At 38.9% G+C, this 20,281-nt stretch overlaps 1 protein-coding gene across 2 annotated transcripts in view; it reads right to left on the bottom strand.

The window, feature by feature from the left end:
- The window catches only part of PAPPA2 (pappalysin 2), a 400,048-nt gene that overhangs the window by 247,955 nt on the left and 131,812 nt on the right, over positions 1-20,281 (bottom strand). For both annotated transcript variants that reach the window (XR_003306912.1, XM_026448236.1), the window contains exon 3: positions 11,265-12,336. Coding sequence is in view for 1 of the 2 variants with exons in the window: in XM_026448236.1 (XP_026304021.1) it covers positions 11,265-12,336 (1,072 nt within the window). In the remaining variant the exon portion in view is untranslated. The remainder of the gene's footprint in view (positions 1-11,264; positions 12,337-20,281) is intronic.

Here is a 20,281-nt window from a genome sequence, read left to right as displayed (position 1 = left end):
AAGAAAGAAAGAAAGAAAGAAAGAAAGAAAGAAAGAAAGAAAGAAAGGCAGGCTCTTCTATAAAGTATTTCATAATCCCTAAGCCCATAGTAGTTATCCTTTCCTTCCCCTCATTCTTCAAGAATGTAGTCTCTGAAATAATCATTACATAATTAAAATCAACAAATATTTAGTTTTTATCCACTATAAACTAAACATTTTGCTGGTGTGTAAGACTTATACTTAACAAACAATATAGAATGGCAGTTGGAAAAACAGGCTCTGAAGTCAGAGTTTAACTTCTGTCTGCTACTGCATAATAATAGTTATTTGACTATCTAAATTTAAGTATAAAATACATATAATCCAAATATTTACTTTTTGGAGCTATGATGAGCATTAAATAAAATAATCCATGCAAAATGCTTTGTTTTATTGGTATTTTATATATATGTGTGTATATATATTTATATATATATAATATTATATATAATTTTACTATGAACCAGGTACTTTACTTGGATATCCTAGCATATTAGGGTTTGAAATCTAAACTATGCAATTCCAAGACTAAAATTAGCATTAAAATTCAGCGGGAGTTACATTACCAAGAATACCAGGGTCTAAGGTCTAAAGAAAAGCACATTATCAGAAATTAAACATGCCAAAAGTTTCATCCTCGAGAAGTAAAGATGAAAAACCAGCTCATTCGGCCGGGCACAGTGGCTCACGCCTGTAATCCTAGCACTTTGGGAGGCCGAGGTGGGTGGATCACGAGATCAGGAGATCGAGACCATCCTGGCTAACACGGTGAAACCCCGTCTCTACTAAAAATACAAAAAATTAGCCAGGTGTGGTGGCAGGCACCTGTAGTCCCAGCTACTCGGGAGGCTGAGGCAGGAGAATGGCGTGAACCCGGAAGGCGGAGCTTGCAGTGAGCCGAGATTGCCACCCACCGCGGCAAAAAGGGGAAAAACCCAGATTCCCTCTCAAAAAAAAAAAAAAAAAAAAGAGCTCATTCTACTCCGAGCAGAGTCGACATCAGCTGAGAGAGGGTTGCAGACCTGGAACCCTGAGGAGCCCTCCAGCTATCCTGCTCTTTTGGCCACAGTTTCTTAAACCCAAGGCTGGCCAGAAACCTATGACTTCTGAACTAACATGTAAAGATGAGTTAGGCCAGTTGACATTGACTATCTTCAGAATTTGAACCAAGGTACTGTGAGAAACTGTGGCAACTAGCAATAGGATAAAAATCTGAAGGGAAAAATTCTATGAGATAAATTATGAGCCAGAGCAAGCTGAAGCAATGGTTTAAACTAAAGCTATAAGGGAGCAAAAACTATGAGTAATCTAGCAGATTGCTAATGAGACATGATGGTGCGAATTAACTAAGACGTAGAGAAATATGTAGGCTTTGAGAGAGATGGAGCTCCTGACTGCCACAGTCTCTGCAACTCTCTAGCTCCACTTCCAGCCCATATGTAATTTTACAATAAATCCATTTTCTGCAGTTAACATGAGTAGGTCTGTTCCTTACAATTGCAAAATCCTAACTAAAATGCTTGATAAGGATCTTGCCTAATCTGTAACATCATGTCCAAGAGATCTTGTATTCCTTTATTGGAGTCTGGTCTTTCTCTCATTCACTGGCTCCCTAGGTAAAGAGGATTCATGTTATAAATACTTCCTGGCTATTGTAGCTATTATTATGCTCATCAAAATTTATTCCATATTTCAGATTTTTGGAGCCTTCTGGGGGCCCAGCTACTCAAATAATGAGTAATGAAGAAAATGGCTTAAAGCCATTCCCTCCTTAGCTAACATGTTCACGCTTCCATGAGTATTGTCAGTTATTTTACTCACTAGATCTAAATGGGGCAGTGCTACCACAGTGATGAGACCAGTAGAGAAGTTGACTAGAGTGTAGATTCTGAATACACTTCTTTTCCCATACATAGTAGTATACTCTGCCTACAGATTTTTACCCTCCTAAAACCCTTGTGCTACATTGTCATTTCCCCATGTCACTGGTTTTCCATCTATATATAGATATATATTTATATATGTACACTAATTCATTTTTAAAATATCAAATGTGTTCCAAGAACTATGAACAAAGAAACTAAAGTCTTGTGCAAGAGATAGACAGGAATGGGAAGTTACAGTATGGTATAATAAATATGTATTTAAGGAGGGGTTGGCCATTTTTTTCATAAAGGGCCAGATAGTAAATATTTTAGGCTTTGTGGGCCACGTGGTCTTTGTTTTAACTGCACAACTCTGCCACATGAAAGCAGCCATAGACAATATGTAAACAAGTGAGTGTAACTGTATTCCAAAATAATTTTTTTTACAAAAACACGTGATAAGCCAGATTTGTTCCATGGTCCATAGTTTGCCAACCACTGTACTAGAGTAAGAACATTGCTTTCTTTAACAATTATTTATTGAATACTTAGTCCGTTCCTTTTGCTGTTGTAGGTGTTAGAGTATAATAGTCAGCCAAACGTATAAAAACCCCTTCCCTGGTAGAATTTACATTCTAGTGGAGAAAATGAATAATAAGCAAAATAAACAAAATAGCATATTTGTGATAAATTCTAAAAAGAATAATAAAGCAGGGGAAGAATTCATAAAGAGCCAAGACAGTGTGTACAATTTTACATGAGGTCTCCAGGGAAGGCCTCACCTAGAAAGCAACTTTGAAAAAAGACCAGAAGAAAGTGGGAAAGTTAGCCATGTAGAAATCTGGAGGAAGAATATTCCAGAAAAGTGAAAAGCTACTGAAAAGGTCACACAGTAGGAGTATGTCTGGCAAGTCAGAAGGCCAGTGTGGCTGGAGTGCAATAAGGAGCATGGTAAGAGGTGAGGCCACAGAAATAACTGATGCTATATGACCCTATAGATCAGTCATGCTGTTGGCTTTGACTCTGAATAAGCTGGTAAACTGCTGGAGAATTAGGGGGAGAGGAATGACTTGATCTGAGTTATACCGTGATAGGATTACTCTGACTGTTGTGCTAAAAATAGACTCGACGCAACAGTGCAAGGGCAAAAGCGGGATACCAGTTAAAAGACTATTGCAATAATCCAGGTGAGCAAAGATGGGGACCTGGATTACGGTGGTGGCTATAGGGGGATGAGAAGTGATACAAATGAGGTAGCTAATTTGTATTTGAGGACAACAGAATGCTCCAAGAAGGAGGAAGGGATATCCTAGCTGAGACTTGAAGGATAAGTAGTAGTTGCTTAAGTGTTTGGCTCTGGAAATCAGATCCACAACCATTGGACAGTGTTCTGGGTAGGAAGTGAGAGAAACCTTGGAGTCGAAATTAATAATAGATCAGGAGCTTCCTCTAGAGGCTAGTGCTCTGACGGAACCTCAGAAAAACCCCTGACGGCCACGCTAACTACATGTGCCACCCGCTACGCACTCTACAACTCTGACATCAAGGGAATGAGGGCCTCGTTAGGGGAAGACCTACCAACAAGATTTCATTTATAACCAGTCACTGAAGTCATTACAAATAAGAGTCCAAGAAAACAGAAAAAGAAAGAAAATGTGTAAGCGTGCAGCTGTCTTTCAAACTCTTAGGCTTAAATTCTAGGAAGGAACCTCTAAGTGAAATCATCTGAGACAGACTGGCATCTGGCCAAGGCACCAGGGCTAGCACCCCAACTCCTAGGAAAAAGCCGAAGTATTTTGAATAACTGAGTGTAGTTGGAGACTGGGGTCTCTCCTGAAAAATTTCTAAGAGGAAATATTTTTAACCCAGACAGACTACATGGCTCACTCACCAGTCTGTCTATTTGGCTAGGAAATAAACTATGGAAAGGAGAAAAGCATCCACCCTGCCCCAACCCCCCACTCACCTCAGGAGGAAAGGCCACTAAGTCAGGTGAACAGAAAAACTGTGGATTTCATTTGTTCCATAATACGGTGCCTATTGGAACTGTGGAGAAACTGGCTTGTAGTAAATAAGAGACATTTCTATTTGTAGGTAAACTTACTGTGCTTATCTACGGAACCTCCTCTTATTTCTTTCCTTCTATTCCCATTGCCAGTTGACGTGACCATGAGAAGTTGACACTCACTCTAGAGTTCACACTGCCTGTGAATTTTGAAGTGAGGGAACTAGCAGGTTTTTGCTGTTTAGTTTTAAAATTTCTCCTCCATTTCTTTTCTTCCTGCCCTCTTCTACCCCTTATGCTTATTTTCCCTGCGTGTGTTTTTTTTGGCTTCAGGGACCTTTGAATCTCAACTTCAAAAGAAACCTATAATGAAGCCTGGCTGATGTTTAACAGTCCAGCCACTGCAAGAGCCCAGCCTGACCATGCCTTTGGCTCAACAGCCTCCGAGTGTGAGTGAGCAAAGCACAGCTAATCCAAGGCATCCAGGTCTGTGCAGCACCAACTTCTCCACCTGTTCCCTTTGATGCCATGTGCCTCTGCCTTCCTATCCCAAGATACACCCTTTCTAGTGTATACCTGCAGACACCACTCTCTGCCATATCCCCCAGAACAATTCCCAGCCACCCTCTTGAGGACCTCTTTAGAGGGAAGTATGCCATGGGCAAGTATTGTTATGTATAAGGGTCCTCTGCCCTCGAATTCCCCAGTGAAACCTCAGGGAATGAGGCAAAGAAGAGACAATGAGTTGCTAACATATAGAGATGTTAGTCCATCACAGGCTTCAGAAACAAATATACAGAAAACAAATATACAGTATCCCCATTGTCTGCTTCAGAGCATGGTCAGACACTAAATGATTGATCCTTGTTCAACTATTTGTTTTTATTTGGAGACTTTTCTTCACATTATAGCAATATTATGAGATCTGAGATATAGAAACCAAAAAAGAGAGACAAGCAGAGTTTCAGATTTAGTGAAATACTTGCTCAACTCTATTGTGAAAAGGAGAGAAAGCATGGGATGGAAAGTAGGTGCAGCAGCAAAGAACTGTAACTCTGAGACATAATTTTAGGGAGAAATGTGACAGAAACAACTAATAACCAAAAAGAAGTTGAAGCCTGCAAAGGTCAGGGAAGACAGGTTCCCCTGAGGGTACAGAAATTCCTTTGGGCTCGGCTCCCTAGTATGCACCATAGGGAATAGACAATGACATTTGTGATTTTACTGAAGTGGACACTCAACACCCTTCCTTCCCTTAATTCTTGCAGATCATCTCTCAGGGCAGCTACTATGTAGAAATAGACATCTGGCTTATGTAGCCCTGCCTAGTTCCAAGTTCCTTTATCTTGGTAAGTCTGTTCAATTGGCTGGGTAATGTATCTATAATTCATATCTCCTCCTGACCAGTCCGGAGCCTGATAAGTACTCTCCCTTTGATAGGCCCATCTGGGTTACAGATGTTTGATGCTGAATTTATCAGGCTTTCTCTCCTCTCAGAGCATTTGGGAGAGGAACTACTTTGGGCTAGATTTGTGGTTTCTTGCTGGGGTTGCTGGGAATGCATCTTGGTTTGTTTTGTGCTGCCATAGCAGAATACATGAGAATGGGTAATTTATGAAAAAGACAGATTAATTTCCTACAGTTCTGAAGGCTGTAAAGTCCAAGGTTGAGGGGCCTGCATCTAGTGAAGGTCCTTTTGCTTCATCATCCCATGGCAGAAAACAGAAGTGCAAGAAAGCAGGCACGAGAGAGGGGTAGCAAACTCATCCTTTTATCAGAAACTCACTCCTGTGATAACAGCATGAATCCATTAATGAGGGCAGAGCTCTCGTGACATAACCATCTCTTAACATTTTCACCTCTCAACACTGTTGCTTTAAGGATTAAATTTCTTTTTTTTTTTTTTAATTTATTATACTTTAAGTTCCAGGGTACATGTGCACAACGTGCAGATTTGTTACATATGTATACATGTGTTATGTTGGTGTGCTGCACCCATTAACTGGTCATTTACATTAGGTACATCTCCTAATACTATCCCACCCGCTTCCCACCCCATGACAGGCCCCGGTGTGTGATGTTCCCCACCCTGTGTCCAAATGTTCTCATTGTTCAATTCCCACCTATGAGTGAGAACATGCGGTGTTTGGTTTTCTGTCCTTGTGATAGTTTGCTCAGAATAATGGTTTCCAGCTTCATCCATGTCCCTACAAAGGACAAGAACTCATCTTTTTTATGGCTGCATAGTATTCCATGGTATATATGTGCCACATTTTCTTAAGCTTGGGAGACACATTGGAACCACAGCAGGAAGACTGAACAGGATTTGGGAAGTGAGGAGAGTTGTTCATACATCAATCCTTGCACTCAAATGTTAGTGATCTATTTGTAGGTCTGTCCCCCACTTTCTACTACTCTCCCCCGACCCTAAACTGTGAGCTTCTGCTGCTTCCACTGTGAGTGGAAAGACTCTGTGCCTGGAGCACTCCGCTTAATAGATGCCTGGCGAAGCATTTGTCAAAATTGAGTCCCTTCAGAGTAACAGTATAATGGAATTGTGAGCTTGAGATCTGTGATTTAACTGTAATAATAGGCAGGCTCTACAAAGGTAATCTAGTTCAGAGACTAACTCCACCAAGTCACAGGACCTTATGGAAACCAAAAGATCTGTATCTCTATGAATCAAAAGTCCTTTCAAACAATCTAAGCCATGGCAAAGAAAAGCCATTCCCCATGTTCTGCTTTTAATGCCTCAGCCTGGATTTAAACCCAGAGAATTTAGATCAAATTGCTGACCTTCTCCTCTAAATTGTTAGCCCTTACCATTTCCATAGTCTTTACATGTGTCCCTCTGCCATGCCTGGCACATCATAGAAGCTTGAAAAATAATGATTTTTCAAAATATTGCGCTTGCCAAGAGTCATAAAAAATTAATATTTTTATAATAAAAATTCAGCACAAAAAATAGGATAGGGAAGGCAGAAAAGACCTACATATGAAATAAGTATAAGAGAGCTGAGAAGAAAGAAAACCTCTCTCCTCCACTATGTTTCTGCCTTCAAATTTCTTTTTTCAAAAGAGTAAATTCATAGGTAATTATTCTTTCTCCGATCATCATAGGTAGAGATTTAAAAGTGTGGTTTCTACTGTGAATAAGCATTAGACATTTAAGGAAAATCATCAGCATAAAGGATAGTCATTAATCTAAAATATAATAGAAAAGAAAAATTGACTTCAGAGGTATCAGTATAACACACACAAGAAAATTTCCAAATGAATCACATTTTTATCTTTGAAAATGTTTGTCTTAAATTTTTTTTAAGATTATATTAAAAATAGTCAAAGAATAAGAAGGTGTTAAAAGTATGATTGTTAAAATATAAAAGTAAATAAAAGCGTTGAAAGGCTCAAAGAAATCTCAAAAAAAAAAAAAAAGTAGAACAAACTAACAGAGAACGTAGGAGAGAAGAGAGACAAAGAGTGAGTTCAGTAGATTCATCCCCAGGAGTATCAGGGGTAACAAAGAGAATAGAGAAAACTGAATGAAGAAATATCAAAGTAACAATTTAAGAGATTTTTCCAGAGACAAGGGGCATAAGTGTCCAAACGGAACAGTGTTCAACAAAAGAACAATAAAAGTCAATCCCTAAAAAATAATCTTACAAATTCCTAGAGTAACAAGGCTAAGGATAAGATTCTAAAAGAATATATAAATATATATGTGTGTGTATATATATACTCACACACCTATAAAAGTACACACAATTATCAGAACAGAAGCTAGAAGTAATTAATGAACTTCTTCGTAAGTTTGAGATAAACTGTTTTTCAATTCAAAATTTTATACCAAGTCAAACTATCAGTTTTGTATGAAGGTAGAACAAAAACATTCTGAGAAGTGCATTTTCAGAAAAGATTACCTAAAACATCTTTTCTTACAAATTTACTTGAGGATGCTTTCCAGTAAAATAAGGTAGTAAATTAAGAGATATTCATGTAATTCAGGACACAGTGGCTCTATCCCCCAAAAAAACACATTGAAGAGAAGTCCCAGGATGACAACTGTGCAGCAGACCTAAAGATAACTGGCCAAGATTGGAAGGAGAGAATAGAACTAACTAGAAGGGAGAGCTCTAGAGGAGTGTAAAAAACATTTTTTGAAAGGTAAAGAAGAAGAGTTTTACTTAGTGTTAGAACAGTTCAGAGGAGGGGAACATTTTTATAAATTTATTCTACAAATTAGCCAGTAAAATAAAGCCTTTGAAAGTAATCGAGAATATCAAGAAAGAATAAAAGAAGGAAGGAAAGAAGGAAGGAAGGAAAGAATGAAGGAAGGAAGGAAGGAAGGAAGGAAGGAAGGAAGGAAGGAAGGAAGGAAGGAAGGAAGGAAATAAATAGAGACTCAAGGGGTTGGGCTGGGAATAGGAAGAAGCTGTGCAAGAAAAGAAATATAATAATAGAATAGTACTTTGTTCTGCAACAAATAACATTTCACAGTCATAATACTATAATACATACAATTGATTCAACAAAAATAGTAAAGTAATTATATGGAAGGATGCAAGGACAAGGAAGGAGATAATGTAAGGGAGTTAGTCCCGTCTCTATCTTAAGAAATCAATGGATAATGTTTAAAATTGATAACCAAGCAATATAAATATAATATCCGGAGGTGTGCAGGAAACTACCGGAAAAAAAAAGATGAAAACAAATAAATATAGTAACCTGTGCAAAGCAAGGACAGAGTGTGGAGAAGGATGGGGAAGAGTTAGGCAGGTGACTGTTTTTCTTCCTTCTGTCTTTTGGTATAATTTGATATTTTAAACCATGAATACTTTTCACTTTGAGTTAGTATTTTTAACTATCAAAAAGTATAAATATTTCCTTTGTATTCCACAAAGCAGGTTTTATATGTGGGGCTAAAAGAGTCACTTATGAATAAAGGTTCAAAACACTACTGGGTCTATAAACAGAAGGAGTGAGTTCCTCTTCTGCAGGCAGTGAGGTAAGTTATAAACACCCAGATAAGGGCAGTGTGACAGGAATTTAGAGAAATAAAGGGAAATTCTGAGGAGAACAATACCTGGGTACCTTGAAAGACAGCTCTCTCAAACAGGGCAGTAGGTCATTACTATAAACTAGGAGACCAGACTTTCTCATTTCTCCGGGGGATACCAAGTGTTGCTAATCACTGCTGTTAGTGAGATTTAGCTTCTGCTTGAGGTTACCAAAATCTAAAAACCAAACCCAAACATAATTTTCTTTTCTTCTTCTTTTTTTAAATTATACTTTAAGTTCTGGGATACACATGCAGAACATGCAGGTTTGTTACATAGGTATACACGTGTCATAGTGGTTTGCTGCGCCCATCAACCCGTCATCTACATTAGGTATTTCTCCTAATGCTATCCATCCCCTAGCCCCACCACTCCCTGACAGGCCCCAGTGTGTGATGTTCCCCTCCCTGTGTCCATGTGTTCTCATTGTTCTAAACAGAATTTTATGATACAAATAGTTCTGATAATTTGATTAGTTATCTTTGCATCACTGTGTAAATAACACTTCCTATCTGTCAGCCTTAATAATAAGAACTAATGTTATTTTAGAACTATTTGTGTACATTGAAAACTTTAGAGCTACTTTCCTATACTTTATTTCATTTGATTCACAAAATAACCTGAAAATACTGATAATGCAAGGTATTACTGCAATCATCCTTACTTCATAAAGAAGACTTCTGAGTTTCCAAAAGTGACTTGTGTAACTTGCAAACCTAGTTAAGTAGTGAGGACTCCAAAATTTAACTGTGTCCCTTGATTCCAAATCGTATACTCGGTCTTTTACACCACATGCTTGAAGTACAGGCCACTCTATTAGTGGTAACTCATACCAAGAGGACTTCCCACACACAAGGGTACCAGGAACTACTTGTACAAATGGTGTCCAACACAAAAGTAGCCATCAAGACATTGGGTGGGAGCTGAGATCCTGTTCCCCTACCTCCTACCAGCCCTGTACCCTAGATCAGGTAAGCCTTTTCATAATTTGAACAAAGGCACCAGTTGTGTACTGGGGATACCTTGTCCACAAACACATATTAACAAGTTCACTAGCTACCTACTACTTTCTTACCCTCCTCTATTATGTCCAACCCCTGCATCGGCCATCAAATGAGAAACTTCTTATGGCTTCTGTCTCAGAACAAGAGACACATCAGATCCATTTATTCATCAACTTAAACAACTAAATGTTAGCTGCTATTCTAGGCCTTGGGAATATAGTGGTTAACAGAATAGATAAGGGCCCTGATCTCATGGAGCTGATATTCCAAATAGGGGAAAAACAGACAAACACATGAATGTGAAAGAAAAATTATCAGAAGTACTAAGTGTTAAACAGGAAATTTTAATGAGTTGATGTAACAGTAATTGATAGCTGCTTTAATCTGAGGGATTAGGAAAGGCCTCCCAGGTGGTAACATCTAAGTAGGCATTTGAATGACAAGAGAGAGCCCACCAAGGGAATATTAAGGAAAAGAGGATTCCAAGAAGATGGAACAGCAAATGCAAAATCCTGAGGGCAGAAAAAAGCTTGATCTGTTCAATGGAACAGAATCAAGTCAGTGAGGCTGTGCTATGTGGGTGGGGATGGAGAGGCAGACAGGGCCCAGACTGCATTAAGAGCCTATGTGTCAGGTAGCGGATTCAGATTTTATTCTGAGTGCAGTGGAGGAAAAAATCTTAAGATGAGAAATGACAGTATCCAACTTACCTTTTTCAAAAGATCCTTCTGGATGCTGCACGAAGAATGGTATTTAATGGGGCAACAGTGAAAGATCTCAGCCACCTAAAGGAGACTAGTGGCTAGCTGTCACACGAAACTTTACGAAACTGTTGAACTGCTTAGACTAAACAGACCTAAGACCTTTTCACAGATCTGTATTACTTTGCCAAGACCCTAAGACTGTAGGAAGTACTGTCACGTGTAATAAGTATTGACTGGTTTCTATGTCTGGATACCTTGTTCATTCTCCACAAAGATTTCCTGGCCTCCTCTGGTAGAGCAAGTTGTTCAGCTTTCCTGTGCCCCAAGTATCTGGTGCATATACCTTTGGGTGCACTTCACACTGTGTACACAGCTTTCTGCACCACAAATAGTGAGTTCTGTGAGGGCTGTCTCTTGTCTCAGTCATCTGTGTTCCTGATTACCTAGCAGAACACCTAGCACTTCACAAAAGCTTAATACTGTCTGATGGGGTGGATTAATGTTGTATTCAGGGACTGTGTGAACACATTTGTCTCCAAAACCAAACAGATAAAATGATGTTAGAAATGCACCCTACAAGTAGGACACCCCAAACCCCAGTCCCTTACCTCTTGGGTGAGTCAGGGTCAAAGCAGGTCTTGCGCACATCAGCCACCTGGGGGTCGCAGCAGTCCCCGTCGTCAAAGTCGTTCAGCATGTTGTTACACTCCACGTGACAGAGCCCATCCCTGCGGTTCCAGGAGTAGCAGCGGCCCTGCAGGCGGCAGTCACCCCCATCATAGCCTGTGAGTGGGTGCTCACACTCGGGGTCGCAATGGTCATTGCCAATCTTGCTGGGCTCACAGTTCACAAGCACAACCCGGTGTCGCAGGGTGGAATTGTGGACCTGGTGGACGCTCAGCTGCCAGCTGATGTTGTAGCGGCTGAAGGCCTCATTCAGTGCCTCGTGCTGCAGACGAATCTGTTCCTCACTCACAATGGGGTTTAGGCCCTCATCATCACAGATGTTCACCACTTGGTAGCGTATCACTTTCTCTCCCCGAAGGGGCCAGTATCCATTGTACCGGGAGATCAATTCCACGTTGTCACAAACCGTTTGCCCACAGAGTGGGGGCCGCAAAGGGGACAGAATCTCAGGCTCTGGCTCAAAGCCCTGGAGAACCTCAAGTCGTGGGTACTTCTCATCTCTAAAGGGAACCCATTCTGTGTTCAGAGGCTCAAAGCTCGCTGTCAGGACCAAGTCAGTCGCTTCCTCCTCCCCGCTTGAATGCTGAGAACTGTGTTGAAAATGGTTTTGTGGCAGGGCGGTCGACCAGAAAACCAGTGTGCCCAGGTGTCCACGGAAATAGCGTCCATCCTCAGAGCTGTCTCCCCCCAGGAGCAAAGAGCGGCAAGATGCCATGAAGGGGCTGTTCAGGGGGCCAGACTGATCTAGACTGCTAGCCACCTGAGTGCCATGCACATACAGGGCCATGCGCCGTCCATCGTAGGTGGCTGCCACGTGGGTCCATGTGCCTGGTTGGTAGCGACTGTGGCTAATCAAGATGGTGGCTTTCTTCATGCGGTCGGTGCGGAGGGAGAAGAAGAAGCGAGCATCCCGCTTTCCCTTGTCCTTCCCTGAGCGGATCCCCAGGGCCCAGCCTTTGTCACTGACAGTGTGGGAGCAGTTATCAAACACACCTGGGAAAGAAGGAAGAATCCAGGGAAGAGATACCAGATACAAAGGGGAATGGAGAAAGGGAGAAGAAAGCCCATGTAAATAACAAGAATGCAGGTTTTTAATGGGGAATAAAGTAAGTGACACAGACTTCTCATCTGAGATGCCTGCTCATATCCCTGTATCAGGCCGTTCTGGCATATCCTATGCCCAAAAGGAATGATTTGAGATTCCAGCCAAGGTAACTCATTCTGGTATGTTTACATAACCAAAATTGAAGCTGGAAAGCAGATATTCAATGCAAATAGCAAGAATTCTCTAGCACTCCATCACAAATGTGCTTCATGCTGACTGGCTTTGAGTCCATGCCTTTCCTCAATGATCCTAGTTCTTTTCCATTTCCTCAGAAGCCATGAGAGTAGTCATACTTTTTGCAAATGACAGCCATCTCCTACCCTCTGGAAGGTGATATTTCTCTACTGAACATTAAAAAGATGATACTCATGGAGAAAACAAGGAGTTGATTAATCAGGGAGTTTTTTTAGAGAAGATGATAACATCCCAGACATCATTCCTAGCCCACTATTCCCTCTAACACCTCTCATGGGTAAGGATGCCCATCCACAGTGAACAACTGTTCCCCAGAGAAAGCAATATGGCACTGCCCCATGGTCCTAGCCTAAAAATCTAGTCACTGAGTTAGTAGAATGACTGTTCTATACCCAATACCACCCACCACAGTACAGAAGCAGACCGTTTCCAGATTAATAAAGGTCCTATCATACACTACCTGCCTTGCTCAGAGCAGGCACAGGGCATTTAACAGGCACAGGGCTGTTAAATCTAATTGAATAAACAAAGGATAGAACACCCATAAATAGTTAGATCATTAATAAGTTGGCAGCAGGATGGGGCACAAACTTTCAGATGTGGCATGATTGCAGATGGGACTCAGGCAGTTTGGAGGCCTTAAATGTTCCTAGTAACCCATCTTCAGTTTACCCACCATCTCTTCCTCAGTACCTCTTCTAGTACATAGTCTCTCAGGAATAGCTTTTACTAATAAATCACAAGAAGTCAGTACATCACATAGGAAATGCTTAATAAATATTGCTTGCACCAATGAATAAATGATGGAAAAATATACTAGCCTTTTGATCAGATACCTGGGTAAATATCAAGAGTCTTTCTCCTCAAGCTTGTTAAATAAGACTTTTATTTGTTCCCTGGCCTCCTATGCAATCCAGTCCAACAATAATTCTTCTTAGACAGTCTAGATTTATAAGCCAGGAGGCTTCCTATTCTAATGGCAGGCAAGTGCTTTACAAGTAGCTATACTTCCAAAAGTGATAGAATATCTTCTCATCTGTCTTCAGCATAAATTAATAACTTGTGGTTTACAAAATAGAAGTACTTTTTAGCAAAAATATTTCCTCCCTAACCCAGTAATTCTAGCAACTATACTTTGAATTACTAGTGATGACTAGCTACAGTTCATGGGGTGTTCCAATTTGGGTTTCGGGGTTTTAGTTGTTATTATTTTCACACTGGGCTCTATCTGTTAAAGAAGTATAAGGAATACTCCTCTACAAACTCTTGTATTGAGCGGATTTTTAAAAAAGCAAACAAATCTAGTGAGATTAACACTAAGTTCCCTGATTCATATTTTCTCCTGGTCCACTTATTTTAATAAGTAGTAAGTAGTTTTAATTATCTATCTGACCTATGATCACATGGGCTGCAATACTGAATATCAGAACCACGGAGTTACTAATCTATCAGCTATTTGCTGATCTTTAAGAGAAAGTACTGGGGAGGTTACTTTATATTTGATGCATACACACAGGTATATGTATGAGTTCAGATATAAATTGTTAGACTTGTCATATAAGTTACCAGATAATTAACATAATTATCTGCCAGGCATCTACTTGCAATTTTAAACATTTTAATTTGCTGTCCTTAGAACTTCTAGTCTATTATCAAAAAAAAATCGTTCTTATTTGTCTCATAGAAAGGTATAAAGTTATTAATAGTGTATCTGAAATGATATTTCTGACTTCCTGAAATACTAAATAGAAGATGGACCACTCTGATTATACTAGTCTAGTTCTGATTAATATAAGTTAGCAATTATATCAAAAAGATTTATAGCCAAGAGCACTAAGATCATCTATATTACTTGTGAGATGTAGCCAGTATGTAGAGGTATTGTTTTGAATTATTACCGAAGTAATGATTATTTGCTCTCTAATTTAGGATGTCCAAACAGCAAATGAAAAATCTCACTAGGTGCTTAGATAACTACATTTTACTTGCTTTGTTACCATTGTTCGTACTTCATCTGTAGGGAAATAGAGTATATAGTTGCTGAAGCACTATCCTGCACTCCTTCCAGTCAAAAAGGCATACTTAGCAAATAGAATTCTCTGATACAATGCCAACAACTCTAGTTGTGAATCAGAGTCACATGTGAAGCTTTCACAAATACAGACTATTTTGAAGCCATATGGAGAGCTTATCCCATATTACAAAAAAAATCAAGTTCCTCACTGCTGCTTAGTAGAATGAAATGCAGAAGACAGAAGTTGAGAGCCTTAGTATTTTTCATTCAGTGAAGGAAAGTTAGCAAGATTGATATCAATGGTAAGTTATATCAGACACGAAAATGTAAAGATCATCTGAAATTCTTTTAAATCATTTGTTTAAAAATTATACTAGATCAGGAATCTTAGATTTGTCCAAGGTGTCTATGCAGCAGTGATACATACTTGTTCGTTAATTCAGCAAACTAATGGAATGAGAGGTAGGTAGGATAAACGAGGTAGTTAGGATTCATAGGACCTGTTATGAATAAGTGCACAGAAGCAGACTAAGTTAGCTCACCCATGCAAGTGCAAGTTTGGTAGATATTTACAAAGCTATACTATCTGCCAATCTCAGTACTTGGTGCTGGAGATTCTATAGTGATCAAATAATTATATGATATCATGGAAAGTTCAATGTAGTGCAGAAAATAAACCTGAAATGAGTAACAATGGAATAGGCTGACTACTGAAAGTATAAATAGCTATGGGAGCAGCAAAAGGACCTCTTTATTAAAACATGGACATAACACAGCAGAAATTCTCCCTAAAGCCATTAAATGTCAACTTCCCAACACTGACCTGTCTTGTTAATAATTTGATTCCTAGTAGGTATCCACCATAAAAATCTGCTCACGAGATTAGGACTACCTTGATCACCAGTCAGACTGTCTGGGAAGGCTAGAGAGCGCCAAAGCCAAAGAATTCCAAGAGATAAGGTCAGACATCGCCAAGCTCAACGTCCTGCCAGTTTACCCAGTAATATTCATTTCAAGAGTCCTCAGAACCTGCCTTTATATAAATTACTCACTTCAGCCAAATCTTCTACACTGGAATTTTGTGTGTGTATATGTGTGTGTGTGTGCCTGTGTGTGTGTGACTCTATTTACTTTTACTTAGCCTGTAATGTTATCTATCATTTATATAGTCCTTGAGCTTTCCAAATAAATCTTTTGTATACTGTTATTTAAGTGGTAAAACCATCCTCTGAGGCAGGCAGAGTTATTGTCATTGGCCTTATTTTATAGATGCAGACACTGAGGCTTTGAGAGATCAGGTGTCAGACTGGGTGCAGAGAGTGCACTAGAACCAAGATATCATTATTTTGAGCCCAGAACAGTTTTCTACAAACCCTATGCGGGAAAGACCATAGGGCATGTGGTTAAAAGCATGAGCCAGCCAGAAATTATATTCTACAATCTACCACTTACATGCTGTATCATCTCAACAACAACAAAAAAGTTATATCACCTTGCTAAGCTCTGGTTTCCTTATTTGAAGGTTTTACCTGAGAAATAAAATCTGTGCATCTTCAGCATCCTTCAACCACAAGCTGAGACCTTAGACCACATGAGGTTGCTGTGAGAATTAAATAAAATGTCACATGCGAAGTATCATAGCACAGTGTTCAGCTCAAATAAAGTGATTAATAAACATTAGCTATGATGAGGAGAAGGACTTTCATGATGTGTTATCAAAGGAAATAATAAATTAGATATAAAACCAGTGGTATGCTAGTAAATATTTAACAACTAGTCCTCTGAAGATTAAAAAAAATCCAAGTCCTGATTTGCAACATTTGCCAATTTCTGTGATATAAATTACTGCCACAATGGCCAATTTTAAGTTACCAGCATGATGTCACTGAACATGGATTTGGGAACAGATGTGTACAAGTTTCTCTGATGAACCAGTTTGAGTCGATTCCATTACTGTAAAGACTAAAAAGGAAAGCAATTGCAAGCTGCCAAGTGTCTCCTTTTCCCTTTGACTACAAAGTTAGATGTGGCTGCTTTGCTGATAATATCATTTTTTGTAATTTAAAAGGGGGTAAATATTGCCTATTATCTGAGTTTTCAGCCGCAACATGTCTACTGGAAGACCCAGTGACCAACTGTACCTGTGAACAAAATGTGTCCATTCCAGGTCTGTTCTTCTTCATTCTTTCGCTACAAATTGGGCTTATAGAGCAGCCTGTACAGCTCCCCACATGCTCTCAGGAGGGACCCTCAGTCCTACTTTCTTGATCTCATTAAGCAAAAGCAAGATGAACTTTGTTTCAAAGGAAAAATTACAGAATCCCACATTTGGGAGACTTCTTCTCAGTCTAGCAGAGTAAAGACTGACAAAACCAATGAAGTCCAAGCCAACACAATATACGTGGTGAAACTCTTGAGTTTGTGCAACATTGAGATTTTATAATTTTGGATGTACATGAGATAGAAACAAACACGTTATAACTATTGTTTATTCATCAAAGCCACATTCTTGGAAAGAACAGAGGGACCAGTACATGAATATGATTTATGAAATTACTCAACACTAAACTGAACCATGATAGCCCATGGATTAGAAAAATCAGATCAAATGATGTAACTCAAAAGACAGTGGTAGTGTGGAAGCCAAACATTTGGACCATATTTTCTCAGCTCTTTCTTGCGACTGGCTTCCATCATATATGTTAACTAAATTTAAAACTGTTCAAGCACCTTACCTTGTATTTAATCTGAGTTTTGAGAGAAAGAAAAGTAAATTAAGGGAGGATATCCTGTTAATTGTATACCTGCTCTCAACTCCAAAAATTGTACCGAGAGACCATGGGTATCTTACAGAGCAATATGCTCTTGTGGGTCTTAGCAAACATCACTTGCATCCAATTCTCTACTGTCATTAATTATCAGCACTTGGAATTGATAGAGTCAATTATACTCAAGGAGAAACGTTGTCTCTCAAACTGGAATATATTCCTCCAAAGCAACTATGAAAAATTGTAATAAAGCACTGAACATCATAGATAGAGTTACAAACAGTTGTTTCATGAAAACAAAAGTTTTGAATGTGGTCCCTGTAAAGTAGTAATCCTGCTTCTTTCCATTACTTGAGTGTTTTTTTTTTTTTTTTTTTTTTTAATGCTCAGGATATCTGCTGCTTATGCCAAAAACAGATAAAGAGACTTGAACTATCTTTTATAATTTGTCTACTATGTGCAACTCTATCCCTGGTGGACATGCTGCCACCCATAACAAAGTCCTGAAAAACAGCTTGGCAGGCCACCTTGGGCAGACACATCTTCAGACTGACCAAATGACTGTGTGCCTGTTCTTGAGGTCTGAAAAACAGCCCAGTTGGAATGGTGATTATTGAAAAATCAGGAAACAATAGATGCTGGTGAGGATGTGGAGAAACAGGAAAGCTTTTACACTGTTGGTAGGAATGCAAATTAATTCAACCTCTGTGGAAGACAGCATGGTGATTTCTCAAGGATCTAGAACCAGAAATACCATTTGACCCAGCAATCACATTACTGGATATAGACCCAAAAAAATATAAATCATTCTACTATAAAGGCACATGCACACTTACATTTATTGCAGCACTATTTACAATAGCAAAGACATGGAACTGACCCAAATGCCCATCAGTGATAGACTGGATAAAGAAAATGTGGTACATATACACCATGAAATACTATGCAGCCATAAAAAGGAAAGAGATCATGTCTTTTGCACAGCCATGGATGAAGTTTGAAGTCATCATCCTCAGCCAACTAACACACGAACAGAAAACCAAACACCACATGTTCTCACTCATACGTGGGAGGTGACCATTGAGAACACATGGACACAGAGAGGGGAACAACATACACCAGGGCCTGTTGGGGTATGGGGTTGAGGGAAGGGAACTTAGAGGATGAGTCAATAGGTGCAGTAAACCACCATGGCATACAAATAATCTATGTAACAAACCTGCAAATTCTGCACATGTATCCCTGTTTCTTTCTTTCTTTTTTTTTTTTTTTTGAAGAAAATCTAATAAAAAATAATCCTACCTGGATTTGCTGCCAAAAAATAGAACTGTATTTGAGGCAAAACATTTGAATGATTTTTATCAAAGATATAAATTAAAACAAATGTAAAAATAAAAACAAAACACACACACACAAAAAAGAAGTCTCTTTCTATAAATCTATTTCATAAAATTGAAAAAGGTGACTATTCTACTGGATACACAGAAATCAATGTAAGAACACATCAAACATAGAAAATCAAGGAAATATTACACCTCCAAAGGAACAAAATAATTCTCCAGTAACAAAATTCAATTATAAGGAAATATACAAAATAGCAAAAACAATTCAAAATAATAATCTTAAGGAAACTCAGTGAGATACAAGAGAAAACAGATAGATGATTAGACAAAATTTAAAAATTCATTATTTGAATGAGAAATTCAATAAAGAAATATCATAAAATGAACCAAACATATATTTTGGAGCTGGATAATTCAGTGAATAACACAACAAAGAGTACAATCAATAACTTAAACAACAGATTACACCAAGTAGAAGAAAGAATTTTTGGACTTGAAGACAGATCTTTTGGAATAACTCAGGCAGACAAAAAAATATTTTAAAGAAAGAAAAAAAAACCTACAAAAATGTATGAAACATCAGTAAGTGAACAAATATTGGCATTATGGGAGTTGCAGAAAGAGAAGAGAAAAGATGAAGGAAACCTATTTAATGAAATAATAGTGAAAAACTTCTCATGTCTTGGAAAAGGGGTGGACATTCAGATCCAATAAACTCAAAACTCTCCAAATATATTTAATCCAAACAAGTCCTCTCCAAGGCATATTTGAGTTTTGCCAAAAGTCAAAGACAAAAATAGCTAGAGAAAAATATAATACCAAGTCACAAATAAGGGAATACCCATTAGCCCAATTGCAGATGTCTCAGCAAAAAACATACAGGCCAGAAGAGAATGGAATGAAATATTTGAAGTACTAAAAGAAAAAAAACAAACAAATCTGCCAGTTAAGAATATTATACCCAGCAAAGCTATTCTTAGAAATGAAGGAGAAATAAAGTCTTTCTCAGATAAGCAGAAACTTGGAGAATTAATGACCACTAGATCAGTCTTGCAAGAAATGTTTAAGGCAAGACTACCTCTGGAAGCAAAAAGATAGTAACTGCATGTATTCATGAAAACATATAAAAGTACAAAACTTGCAGATAGAGTGAATACACAAAAAATGAAACAAATCAGTTCAGGCACAGTGGCTCACGCCTATAATCCCAGCACTTTGGGAGGCCAAAGTATGTAGATCATGAGGTCAGGAGTTCAAGACCAGCCTGGCCAAGATGGTGAAAACCTGTCTTTACTAAAATACAAAATACAAAACTTTGCCAGGTGTGCTGGCAGGTACCTGTAATCCCAGCTACTCAGGAGGCTGAGGCAGAGCATTGCTTGAACCCGGGAGTCAGAAGTTGCAGTGAGCTGAGATTGCACCACTGCACTCCAGCCTGGGCAACAAAGTAAGGCTCCATCTGAAAAAAGGAAGGAAGGAAGGAAGGAAGGAAGGAAGGAAGGAAGGAAGGAAG

Source organism: Piliocolobus tephrosceles, chromosome 1 (assembly GCF_002776525.5).
Source record: "Piliocolobus tephrosceles isolate RC106 chromosome 1, ASM277652v3, whole genome shotgun sequence".
Lineage (NCBI taxonomy): Eukaryota > Metazoa > Chordata > Mammalia > Primates > Cercopithecidae > Piliocolobus > Piliocolobus tephrosceles.
The sequence above is the reverse complement of the archived record's forward strand: the minus strand, read 5'-3'. Positions and strand labels throughout refer to the sequence as shown.